This window comes from Cervus elaphus, chromosome 18 (assembly GCF_910594005.1).
Source record: "Cervus elaphus chromosome 18, mCerEla1.1, whole genome shotgun sequence".
Classification (NCBI taxonomy): domain Eukaryota; kingdom Metazoa; phylum Chordata; class Mammalia; order Artiodactyla; family Cervidae; genus Cervus; species Cervus elaphus.
Genome location: NC_057832.1, coordinates 63,675,719 through 63,689,038, shown reverse-complemented (window position 1 = coordinate 63,689,038; position 13,320 = coordinate 63,675,719). Strand labels below are relative to the sequence as shown.

General features: G+C 39.5%; 1 protein-coding gene across 2 annotated transcripts in view; it reads right to left on the bottom strand.

Moving 5' to 3' along the window:
- BMT2 (base methyltransferase of 25S rRNA 2 homolog) overlaps positions 1-9,161 on the bottom strand; it is a 78,558-nt gene extending 69,397 nt beyond the window's left edge. The window contains exons 1-2 of one of the 2 annotated variants that reach the window (XM_043872200.1): positions 8,863-8,996; positions 4,887-4,925 (exon numbers count right to left, since the gene is read on the bottom strand). Coding sequence is in view for 1 of the 2 variants with exons in the window: in XM_043872198.1 (XP_043728133.1) it covers positions 8,863-9,022 (160 nt within the window). In the remaining variant the exon portion in view is untranslated. Of the gene's footprint in view, positions 1-4,886; positions 4,926-8,862 lie in introns of both variants that reach the window. The other variant, XM_043872198.1, reaches the window with a different exon arrangement.
- Positions 9,162-13,320: the final 4,159 nt, after the last annotated feature.

Here is a 13,320-nt window from a genome sequence, read left to right as displayed (position 1 = left end):
CTCAGATAGTAAAGAATCTGCCTGCAATGTGGGAGACCTGGGTTCAATCCCCAGGTTGGGAAGATCCCCTGGAGAAGGGAATGGCTATCCACTCCGGTGTTCTTGCCTGGAGAATTTCATGGACAGAGGAGCCAGGCTACAGTTCATGGGGTTGCAAAGAGTAGGTCACAACTGACTATTAACAGAATAAACGAAGTAAGCCAAAAAACTCACAACCAGGTGGAAACAAGTTCAGCAACCATTACAAGACATTAAAACAAAGTGATCAGGAACAGATTATCTACATAGTTAAACCACACACTGACCAGCTTTCTCAGTATTCTTGAGCGTTTGATATAGTAGCAAACCTAAAGATGGCACAAAAACATCTAAGATGTTTGATGTTGAAGCGTTCCTGAGAATCAAAGGAACCATCTGAAAAACTTGCATATTACACCTAATGTGCTGCTACTAGTCATTTCTCTGATAAGAGGAAAAATCCAATATTCTAATGTGCTAAAAAGGTTGAATCTTTCATATACAATGTTATTAACAGAAATATAAGCAGCAAAGGGGGCGGAAAAAAAAAAAAAAAACCAGATAAAGAATAAAAGCTTCAGCAATCCTAATACTGAAGAAGACACTACAGAATAGTCTAGATAGAAATTCCAGGAACTATTCAATCTTCAATACCCTTAAGTGCATCCAAGTGGTAGTTACAATTACACCTTTTATTTTTAAAAGTATGTATTTAACACAAATAATGCTTTCTATATGCCAGATACTGTTTAAGTACCTTACAAATATTAACTCATTTAACTCTAATGCCAACCCATTTTGACAGATATTTTACTTTACAGATAAGGAAACTGAAGTACAGAAAGATTAAGTAACCCTCTCAAAGGTACACATCAAACCTGGCAGTCAAATGCCAAAGTCCATGCTCCTCACCACTGTACCACCTTGCTTCTCATAATGAGTTTCTAATTTATGAACTTTCATGGATATGAACAAAGCTTTGCACTAAAGCAAAGTACACTGACTCTACTAGCCACAAACAAATGGTCTTTTGTCAGTCAAATGCAATTATTTAGCCTCTAGGTGGTGGTGATTTAGCCTCTGCAACTGCATTATTTGTTAGATTCCTGACAGCAATTTCAACTCTGGCTGCATTCACCTAGACGTTTAATTTAATTGGTCTGAAGTGGGAACTGGTCATTTATTTTTACTGCTCCCCAGATGAATCCACTGTGCAGTCATGGCTTAAAACCATGGGTTTATGGCAAGACTGTAAACTCAAAAGCCTGGTGAAATAATATACAGAGCAACTGAGGCTTGGGGCAAACTGAAGAGCCAAATTTAATTCAAAAACAAAACACTGCATGGATAAAAGTTCACATTTATAAATATAATTTGACCCATGGTGCATTTTTTGTTTGTGGAGCACTCTCTTATTACAAACATACTTATGATGAAAAGTTAATTCAAACTGTAAAACTCTGAATACACTCTATACAAGAGATGGAAAGAATCAGTTAGAATCAGTATCTGTTACTCCCCTGTGAAACAACTTTACCTAAATGCATATATCACCACACAGATCTCTTGTTTAGTGTAAACAAAGGACTTATGGAGAATCTTCTAGGACTTAATTTTTATGTAACTGGGAATAGGAATTTCCACATAAATAGAGGAATTTCTGTTTAAATGAGAATAAGTAATACTCAGATGTCCCTCTAAAGGCATGGGGTTCTAAAATAACCTGTGCAATGAGCATCAATGATTCTACATGTAAAGCACAATTAATTAGTACAGTTTACATCAGTGGTTCCCAGATGTTTAGATTTTAAAACCAGCACAAACTTCACCTCAAAAATATAGGAAATGAATATGGGGGTTGAAAAATTTTGTGTGTGAAGTTAGAGTATATTAAATAAATACAAAGACATATACAAAATTATTATCATACCAACACACACAGAGACACTTACACCACACACAACATCCTTATTAGTTCACATTTTTTGAGAAAAAAAAAATTTTTATCTATACTTACTCCTGACAGTTTTAATTAAAAAAGTGGACTGATGTTAATGATATATGAACCATTTCAAAAGGCTAAATTAATCTAATATACTCATTTAAGCTATGACCATAAATTCATTACAAAAAATTTGTACTGAAAATTAAAATTTAAAAATTATGAATATAAAAAGATTAGATTCAAAGTACAAGGACATATTCTATATCAGCTTCCTTCTTTTGTGTGTCTGCCTTAAATCTACAAGGCAAGGTGCTAGATACTAGGGACACATAGATAAAAAGGCAGAGTCCTACTAAAGGAACTAAATTTAGTGGGAAAGACAGATAACTCAACTGGTAAGTGATAACTATTGGCTTCCCAAGTGGTTCAGTGGTAAAGAATCCACCTGCCAATGCAAGGAGATGCAGGAGTCGTGGTTTGATCCCTGGGTCAGGAAGGTTCCCCTGGAGGAGGAAATGGCAACCTGCTCTGGTATTCTTGCCCATGAAATTCCACGGACAGAGGAGCCTGGTGGGCTACAGTCCAAGTGGCCGCAAAAGAGCTGGACACGACTGAGCACGCACGCAAGTGGTTAACTACAATCAAGGAACGGTAATGGCATCTTGGGAGCATAAAGGAGCATACTTATTTACTTATGTAAAACCAGTAAGACACTACTGGTATCTTCCAAGAGTCTCTCCTCTATTATACATTATCATCACTCCATTGGGCTGTTCATCTGCCCTCAAAACTTTAACAGAGGACTTCCAATCCTTTACTACCAAGGGATACATCTGAATTAAATCATTACCATTACCCTATGACAAGCCAACGTGCCTATCTACTCTTTTCTCCATGCCCCCATCTCAACACACACATTTCTAAACTGGCTGGAAATGGCTATTTACATTTTTCCAGGCAAGAAATCTTGGCATCATCATTGACTCTTCCCTTTACTTTCACTAAAACTGTTCACTCTGACTTTCAAAAAGTATTTGACTTATCTTTCTCTATTTTCATGAACACTACTTTTACTTATACTATTATTAACCTTTAAAAAATAGATTGGTGTAAGAGTCTCCTAGCTGATTTACTTTCATCTAGACTCCTTCCTACTTCAATCTACTGTACTTCACCTAGGTGTTCTTCAACTCCTTTGCCCACTGTATAATCTACAGAGTTTTAAAATAATACAGATGCCTGTGCTCCACAAAGTTCCATAGACCAAACTAATGTGGAATCAAGGTTGATATCCACTGCATTTGTTGTTATATTTTCCCCCCCAAAATCAAAGGATCTATACCAATACTCTTGATTTTTACTGTATCTTTTAAAATGTAAAAATTTCCTAAAAAGATACCTACTACAAGGTGACTAAAAATAACAAAATCAAATAGTTACTATGTGTCCCTCACTGAGTTTATTCATGTTCCCTTTATCTTCCAGTGTTACTGATTATTACATTTTTTTCATTTTTCTTTCCCTGCTAGAAATGCAGTTCAAACTCCCAGCAAAACTAGGAGACTCTCCTTTCTGTGGACAGTTTTCAACTTACTCATTTGGTGATTGAGCAAAGATTCCATCACTAAAAAACAATGCTTTCAGATTTTGTATCAGAATCAGAAAAGAACATGTAAAGAAAAAAAGAGTTAAACGTCACTTGATTTAAAAAAAAAAAAAAGGAAAACAAAGGGAATCTGTTAAAGTGTCTTGGGGTCAAAGAGTTGGTCAGTAATTTAAAGCAGTATTGAAAGCCCCCAAAGGAGAAAAAAATTAGGAAATTTCAACTAAAAGCACACAGTCTGTTATTCTAATTTTAAAAGTAATTTCAAAACTTTGTTTCATGAAAAAACACTAACAATACATTTATTCTTTCACTTTTAGACCTTTTGATTTTAGTTTAAAATTATTTCTAATTCAAAGGTTTTTCCCTTCCCCCTACAATTCTCTTGTTTCAGCTGTATGCTAAGGAAAAATCAATCACAAATGAGCAGCATATCCTAAACTGCTGTTGCAGCACCCTTTGTCTTAAACAAGGAGAATAATTTGAATAATCAATAAGAATTAAACATCTAAACTAGGCTACTTAGTAGCTGACTCTTAAAATGCTGCTCACAGCTGTTAACCTTTGTAACACAATTTTTTCCCTGACTTAGTCTACAAAATCAACTTATTCTGTGTTCTTCTCTTCTGTTTCAGTATCAGTAACCTATCCTATTTATTCTAACTACTTTTAAAATATTATCACTGCTACTAGTAACACTGATTTTTTTAAATGTAGAAAAGTATAATAAAGATCAACCATTAACCTATGCTTTGAGAATATCATTGTTAACAGGTTAACATGCATTTTAATTTTTTTCTGATTGATAACCTGTACCGGTCTATGTGACAAACTGTTTTAACCTGTTTTGGCGTGCAGAAAAAGTAAATTCAGAGACAATTAAATTGATGAAAACTGCTAAAGACATCCACAAGATAGGTTAAAAAAAAATAAAGGTTTCCATTTATATAAACTCAATCCTTTATCTATAAATGACTGACACTAGAAACACTCCTTCTCATCTCCATTGCTAAACATTTCCTGACCATTTCCTTTTGGTAACTACTTCAGATATCAGTGCTGCCTGGAACACTGACCTTTATCTCCAACTCTCACTTTACTCTTATACAAAGAGGCAAAGGGTCTCTAAGTGCTGACAGAGGACAGGCAGTAAAATGGAGTAGAAAGGGGAAAAGTGTTAAAAGAAAAGAGTGCATTAAACTTAACTGCTAGTCTTCACAATTTTATCCACTACCCCCTACCCCAAGCCTGCTCATTGCCACAAGCATCAGTTTGGACAAATACACTGGGAAAGGTGGAGAGAAACTTTTTTCTACCAACCTTATTTTCAATCTTATTCTTGCTTCATTTTCAATTCCACTATCAAAGAGAAGGAAAGGGAAAACTTCATTATCCAACATTACACTCATTATCCAGGACTCACTCCTGTCTTTTACTATCTAGTGAATGTTTTGCCTCTTCCTTCATTCTACCCCAATTTATCTTCTTCTCTGCTGTCACTCCAGAAGAAACCCACACTTCACGTAGCTCTAACTCAGCAAATCATTCCTATTATTCCATGGACTGCCCCATTCTCATCAATTTACATCCTTTTACCCAACACAAATTCTAGGGCTACTTCCTGCTTCTCATTTTCCCTCCCACTCCAAGAACATTTGGAGACACCATTAGGCTTTGAACTGGGGGGAAAAGAAAAAGAACACTCATCTCATAAAATCTGTTAAAATCTCATAAAATATGTTTGGTACTAATGATGAACTGTCCAAACTTCAAGCAAGTTATTTTACTATTTTTAGGACTCAGCTCACTCATGTGTAAAAACGAAGGAAGTCATTTAGATTATCACTTGAAAATCTGGCTGACAAATTTCCGAGCACCATTGACAGGGGTTCTGAAACTGTATATCTGAGGTGGAATGGAGTAATTTTCTAAAAGGCACCCATATGAGTCTACTGTTTATTCATGTTTGGGAATCACTAAAGTTCCTTCTAGTTTAACATTCAAAGATTCTTTTTTTTTTTTTTTTTTTTAATTTTTTTATTAGTTGGAGGCTAATTACTTCACAACATTTCAGTGGGTTTTGTCATACATTGATATGAATCAGCCATAGATTTACACGTATTCCCCATCCCGATCCCCCCTCCCACCTCCCTCTTCACCCGACTCCTCTGGGTCTTCCCAGTGCACCAGGCCCGAGCACTTGTCTCATGCATCCCACCTGGGCTGGTGATCTGTTTCACCATAGATAGTATACATGCTGTTCTTTTGAAACATCCCACCCTCACATTCTCCCACAGAGTTCAAAAGTCTGTTCTGTATTTCTGTGTCTCTTTTTCTGTTTTGCATATAGGGTTATCATTACCATCTTTCTAAATTCCATATATATGTGTTAGTATGCTGTAATGTTCTTTATCTTTCTGGCTTACTTCACTCTGTATAATGGGCTCCAGTTTCATCCATCTCATTAGGACTGATTCAAATGAATTCTTTTTGACAGCTGAGTAATATTCCATGGTGTATATGTACCACAGCTTCCTTATCCATTCATCTGCTGATGGGCATCTAGGTTGCTTCCATGTCCTGGCTATTATAAACAGTGCTGCAATGAACATTGGGGTGCACGTGTCTCTTTCAGATCTGGTTTCCTCAGTGTGTATGCCCAAAAGTGGGATTGCTGGGTCATATGGCAGTTCTATTTCCAGTTTTTTAAGGAATCTCCACACTGTTTTCCATAGTGGCTGTACTAGTTTGCATTCCCACCAACAGTGTAAGAGGGTTCCCTTTTCTCCACAGCCTCTCCAGCATTTATTGCTTGTAGTCTTTTGGATAGCAGCCATCCTGACTGGCGTGTAATGGTACCTCATTGTGGTTTTGATTTGCATTTCTCTAATAATGAGTGATGTTGAGCACCTTTTCATGTGTTTGTACATTCAAAGATTCTATGCTGGAATTTTCACTGTATTTTCTGATAGGAATATTGTTATAAAAGGAGTACAGTTTCCATAATTATTGATATTACAGTACAGGCATGTTACTGATTAAATAGGCCTTTGTAACCTGACCCAGCACCATTTGTATTATTATTTTATAACCAGAGAAGACCTGCAAACGACACTATAATGACACTAAGACCTCAAAGTAAAGCACTAAATTAGTAAAGCACTAATTCTTGGTATTATTATGTGAAAAATCAGACTTTTTCAGGTGGCTTTTTCACAAATTTTTGTCAAATCACAAGTCTTGACCTACATGTCAGAAATAAAGATAGAAAGGGCATGCTTTTTAGGATCTTTTACTTTGCTAGTTCACTGATGGGGCTTTGTATATCATTAAAACCCAGAGAAGTCTAGATCATTGGTGGAATTCAGGGCATTAAAACACCTAAAGAACAGTCTCATTCATATGCTTACAGACTGCCAGGACTCTACCTGCCCTAAAGCAAACTGTATCATTCACTTATGAACTACATGTATCTATCCTAGCTCTGGTAACTTCCAAATACTAATTCTCGTTATAAACAAGCATTCCCCTGGTTAATATTCAGGCTTAGACACATGCTTCAACATGCGGGAACTAAGAGAGAATAAACAGCACTTTCTGATGACACAATAGTAGTATATTTAGTAGAACCTAATTTTTGAATGAATTAACATGGATAATCAAATTATAAAAAGGTAAAAATGGAAAATGAATTATATGCTATTCATTTTTTTCTTTAAAAAGAGGTACTCGCTTAAGTTTGTACAAAATACACGATAAAGTGTGTCATTTCTTCATTTTTCCAAACAACCCAAGACCCTACTGAATGCCATTATGTAAGTGAATTCTCTGAATATCAAGAATGATGCAATCATTGCTATGGTAACTACTCATTTTATTGAATAAATTGTGCGTTGGGGTTACAGCATTCTTTTAAAAAACAAATTTCAATGTCTCAATATGCCTGATAAGTCTCTATTGCTAACTATTAAACAATAACTATAGGCTATTTTTTAGGATTACTTTTAAAGCAGCTATTTAAAAATCGAGCCTTGAGTTGTCAAGGGGAGAAAAACTTTAAAGTTTGAAAAATGAAACACATCACGTACATTCAAAAGAACAAAAGACACTTAGTTTTACTCTTCCAGAGTAACCGAAAAGTGTTTGTAACTCAAAAGTAACATTATCTTAGCTATCTGTTCCTTCCCACTGTCATAATTTTGCTTCTGATCCAAGCTTAACCAAGTGTAAGACAACCACTACAAGACTACCGACTTCTTAATATGCAATTAAGCTAAAGCCAGAAGAAAGTAAAAAAATTATCCCTCGTTTTGATCTTTAGAAGAAATGTCTCCTGAGCACAGGAAAAAACTGGGAATTTTCACTGTCAGTTTCTTATAAAATAGTTCTGTTAAAAAAAAGCCTGTATTTTAAAACACCAAGTATAACTGTAGATCCCAACTATAAACACTTCCCAGGCCCAAGCAAAAGCTACTATGGCTTCTCCTTTGCTCAAGATCTTCCATAAGAGGGGTTCCCAGCGATGGCCTGTTTCGCGGGGTACCCTTAGGAGGCTTAGTAGTTGCATACTATTCATATTTAAAGAATATTTTGAGAATCTGCCCCAGATCTCTCTCTCTCCCGCCTAAATAAACACTAAGATCCAGCATTTAAAGAACGGGATGGGGGGGCGGGGGGTGGCAAGGATGGAGCCCCTCCCCCTTTTAACAAGGTGAAGTCCAGTCAGCTAAAAGGCCTGCTGACTTCGCAGCCCTGGAAGCCAATGCGAGGAAGCTCCGGCCCGGGCTAAACCCGCAGGAATGAGGTAGTAAGAAGGGGGTCAAACGCGGCAACAAATCAAACAGGCTGATCAAAGCGCAGGGTAATCAACTCGCGCTTCTTCCAGTCCATCTTTCTCGAATGGATTTCTACCTCACTTCGTGTTTGAGCTGCTAGTCTCTCGTAACGATCGACCTCCACCTCCTGTGTGAGGGTCTGGGTGCTTGTGTGTGTGGTGACAACAATCTCAGCACCCAGGCTGGGGACAGGGGATGGGGGAGGTGGGGACTCGGCTCCTCCACAGGCCTGGAACTCTCCTGAAGGGCCTTCGAAGAAAAGGGGGCGGGAGGAGGGCGCCTGAAGCCGAACCGAGGACTCGACCGAGAAGGGGGCGTCCTGGCCTGGGAGAGCGGCCCTGGCAGGGGCTGACGTGCAGCTCCTTCAGGTTGTAATGGTGGCCCCTTGGGGGAGGGGAGAGGTTGACAAGGGGCCGGGGGCGACGAGGCCTCCCCTTCCCCCCGCTCCATTCGCTGTTTACCTTCCCGGTACTTCTTGCGGAGCCGCCGGTGGACGCTCTTTACCACCCCGGAGAGCTTCTCCTGCTCCAGCTTCCGCTCCTGCTCCCTAGGCGGCGGAGTGCTCGCGGGTCCGGCCCCGTGCCCGCGAGCAGCGCTTCGGCCGCCGGGCCCCGGCTCCATATCGCTGCTGCCGCCGCCGCCGCCGCCCCTCGGGCCCCCGCAGACGCCCGCCTGACGGAGGAGGTGGGGAAGGAGGAGGCAGCAGCGGAGGCAGCAGCGGGAGGAGGCAGAGGAGTCAGAGCGGCTGCCTAGGAGGTGGCCACTTACTCAAACGCACAAGCTGATTGGTGGAGTCTGGAGGGCTGGGAGGAAACGGAAAAGGCCAAAGGCCAATAGACGGAGAGCGCTAGGCCGCACCCGCTTGTTTGGGAAGGCGAGCAGCTGAAGGAGGCGGGGCTTGCAGCTGAGGTTGCTGAGGCAGTGGGAGCTCTAGGCCCGACAGCTCCTCTCCCTTCCCCGCCGCTCCAGGGATCCTGTGCGCAGGCGCTGTGATGAGGCCACGGGAGACGCGCTGCAAGCCATGCGCTTGCGCGACTGAGTTTGCTTAGGTTGGGCATCTTTCTACCTCCCAGCTTTCTCACGTCTTCGAGCCATTGCCCCTCCTGAGAGTTACATTCTGGTGTGACGCTGTCAGGGTCCTCTATCTGAGACTCAGCTTCACCTTGTCAGTTGTTGGTTCCCTTTAGCTGCGTGGCCCTGAGAAGCGCTTAGGAGGTGACTTGGGAGCACGATAATTTTACATTTTAAGGAACCCAGGCATGGATGCTTTGGTGGGCACAAGAAGAGGTCTGGCTACCAAGTGCGTGCGTCCTGAGTTGTGCCCGGCTCCTTGCAACCTTATGGACTGTAGCCCGTCAGGCTCCTGTGTCCATGAAATTTTCCAGGCAAGAATGCTGGAGTGGGTTGCCATTTCCTACCTCAGGGGATCTTCCCGACCCAGGTATCGAACCTAAGTCTTTGGTATTTACAGGTGTATTCTTTACCACTGTGTCACCTGGGAAGCCCAAGCACTGTTTAATTCAAGAGCCAACAGTGAATGATGCCTGTAGTGCTAGGGTTGGGCAGAAAAACATGGGAACTGGGGAAAGGAGAGGGGCAATAAAAAGCAATATAAGATGGAGGAGGGGAAAGGAAAGCTAGAGAATCCATAACAGATGCCCTGGAGGACGTCTGTGGTGGCCCGGGTGTCAGAGAAAGCCTGCCTTGGTCTAATTCGCATCAGAACTCTGAGCACTTTTAATGTTGGCATGGGTAACTTGACGCCTTTTAAATGGATAGGTTAATCTAGGCAGAGTGCCTAAGTGGATTTGGCAACCTGTTCTACCTCCCTCCTCTTATCTCTTCTCATAGTAAGCTTATGGGGAATATGGTTACTGACTTCTGTCCCAGAAAGGTGGAACACTGCTTGAGAGAGAGAGAGAGAGCATTAGGTTTCAAGTGGTACAGAGGCTGCTGGAGTTTCAGAGATTCAACCAGAGGAGGGCCCTTAATGAATTGTGTTAGGCTGTAGTGTTCCCACCCCACCCACCGCACTGCAGTTGTTGGTTACATGATGTTTGGAAATTGTTGCAGTAACAATCTGATCAGTAATTTTATAAATATAAATGAGGCCTGCATTGTGTAACCATTTTGTATGCCACCTTTTGAATAATGAAGATCTTGAAAAAGGTAGCATTATACCCTCTCCAGAAGACAGGAGGAGCGAGAGTGTGGAAGTGAAGGGAGAAGATTGGTGAAATTTAAGATGAAAAATATGTCCCTACCCTCAGTGAAGAAGAAGATCAAACACAGATAAACTTCATAAGTAGTTATGAACTTAGTTATGAACTAAGTTATAACTCCTCATGTAGTTATGAGGAGAAATTACACAGACATGCCTAATAAAATAATGCGTGCATGCTAAGTTGATTCAGTCGTGTCAGAGTCTTTGATTTGAGAACCTGAGGACCATAGCCCACTAGGCTTCTCTGTCCATGGGATTCTCCAGGCAAGAATAGTGAAGTGGGTTGTCATGCCCTTCTCCAAATAAAATGAAAACATGGTTTCTTATTTGGGGTGGGGGGAGATTTCATTTGGGAAAAAGAGGAACTTGAAAAGACAACATCGTTTCGCTCTTTCCACATTTTAATATTTATTGAAGGCAGAAAGAGGTACAAATATTTGAAAGTTATAATCATAGTAAAGAGAGCATTAAATTTCATTTATACGGAATTGGCTTCCCTGGTGGCTCAGACCACAGAGTCTTCCTGCAATGCAGGAGACCCAGGTTCAATCCCTGGGTTGGTTCAATCCCTTCTCCCCTGGAGAAGTATTCTTGTCTGGAAAATTCCATGGACAGAGAAGCCTGGCGAGCTACAATTCATGGGGTCGCCAAGAGTCGGACACGAGTGAGCGACTAACACACACACAATCATAAAGAGAGTATTAAATTTCATTTGTACTGAACTGTAGTTAAAAGAATTTTTCCCTCCATGCTACTACTAGCACATGAATTTGTCTGTGTGTATGTGCACTCAGTTGTGTCTGACTCTTTGCAACCTCATGGACTGTTAAGAGTCAGACACGACTGAGTGACTGAATTGAACTGAGTATAGAAAAATATCCTTGGCAAGAAAAGTAACTTGTCTTCTTTGTTCAGTTAAGTTCAGTTGCTCAGTCATGTCTGACTCTTTGTGACCCCATAGACTACAGCATGCCAGGCCTACCTGTCCATCACCAACTCCCAAAGTTTACTCAAACTCATGTCCATTGAGTTGGTGATACATCCAACCATCTCATCCTCTGTCATCCCCTTCTCCTCCTGCCTTCAATCTTTCCCAGCATCAGGGTCTGTTCAGATAAGTCAGTTCTTCATATCAGGTGGCTAAAGTATTGGAGTTTGAGCTTCAGCATCAGTCCTTCCAATGAACACCCAGGACTGATCTCCTTTAGGATGGACTGGTTGGATCTCCTTGCAGTCCAAGGGATTCTCAAGAGTCTTCTCCAACACCATAGTTCAAAAGCATCAATTCTTTGTCACTCAGCTTTCTTTATAGTCCAACCCTCACATCCATACATGACCACTTGGAAAAACTGTAGCTTTGACTAGACAGACCTTTGTTGGCAAAGTCATGTCTCTGCTTTTTAATATGCTATCTAGGTTGGTCATAACTTTCCTTTCAAGGAATAAGCGTCTTTTAATTGCATAGCTGCAGTCACCATCTGCAGTGATTTTGGAGCCCCCCAAAATAAAGGGGGTTCTCGTGCCTTGAAAACCTCATGAACAGTATGTCTTCTTTGTAAGGAAACTAAAGTCCCACAGACAATGAGAAGAGTCAGCATGTAAAAATAAAGTGCATTCTATTTTCAGTATGAATTCAAAACATATTAATTGATGATGAAAAGTGAACTTGTAAAATCCATATCAAAATCTGGGTGGTGGCACTGAGCTAGCAAATGGAAAAATTCTGGGCATACTTTGCAAAAGTGTTGTACTTTTCATTGCTACATTTATTGAGGTTTCCTGTAGGAGGGAGAAGGTGACACGATGGAAATTAGGGTTCTTTATCGAAAGCATTAATCCTTGGTATTTTTTACTCCTCTTTGACCCTCCTTATCATTAAAATCTTAAAAGCAATTAGGTTTTAATGTATAATAGAAGTATTAGTATTAAATTTATATTTATAAAATTCACAATGGTGTACAATAGTGCAAAAGACTTGTTATTATTGAAGAAAGAGATATTCCAAGCTGGGCAAATATTCAGCTCATGGCTATTTAGAAATAGAATTTTTAGCAATTCAGTTAAAATAAGGACAAGAAAAATAAAAAGCTGTATTGTTAAAAATATTTATATATTATTTTTATAGCTTTTACCTATTAATATAAAAATACCCATGAAGTTAAGTATTTTTCTTCTAGTAATTCAAGCTTTTAAAATGTAGATGTATCATTAATTTGGCACATTTAGAGAAACTGTTGAAAAGCTCTTGCTTTTCATATTTCATTTCAAATCATAGAAACTTTTTTTTTTTTTGGAAAATGTATTTAATGTTTTGTTAGAAACAAACATAGCAGAGAACTGGCAAGAAAAAAGAAATTTCAGTGATCATGACTGATCAGCATGACAGATCATAACTTTAGATTTCTTTCTATTTATTGAAAAAAAAATTATTTTCTTTAAATATTTGTTTATAGTTACTGATACAATGTCTTCCCTGCAATTAACATATCTGCCAACATAAAAATCTTTAAAATAACACAGATTAACTGTCTTTTCAGAGTTAATATGTAGAATATGTTGACTAGTATTAATTACAGCAAGTGGTAACCATTAACTATTGCCTCACAAATGCAACTATGAAGTTTACAATATTTTTGTGAGATACTAAATATAAAGTTCATTTAATTACCACAACAAGGCTAATGTAGGAGGAGAT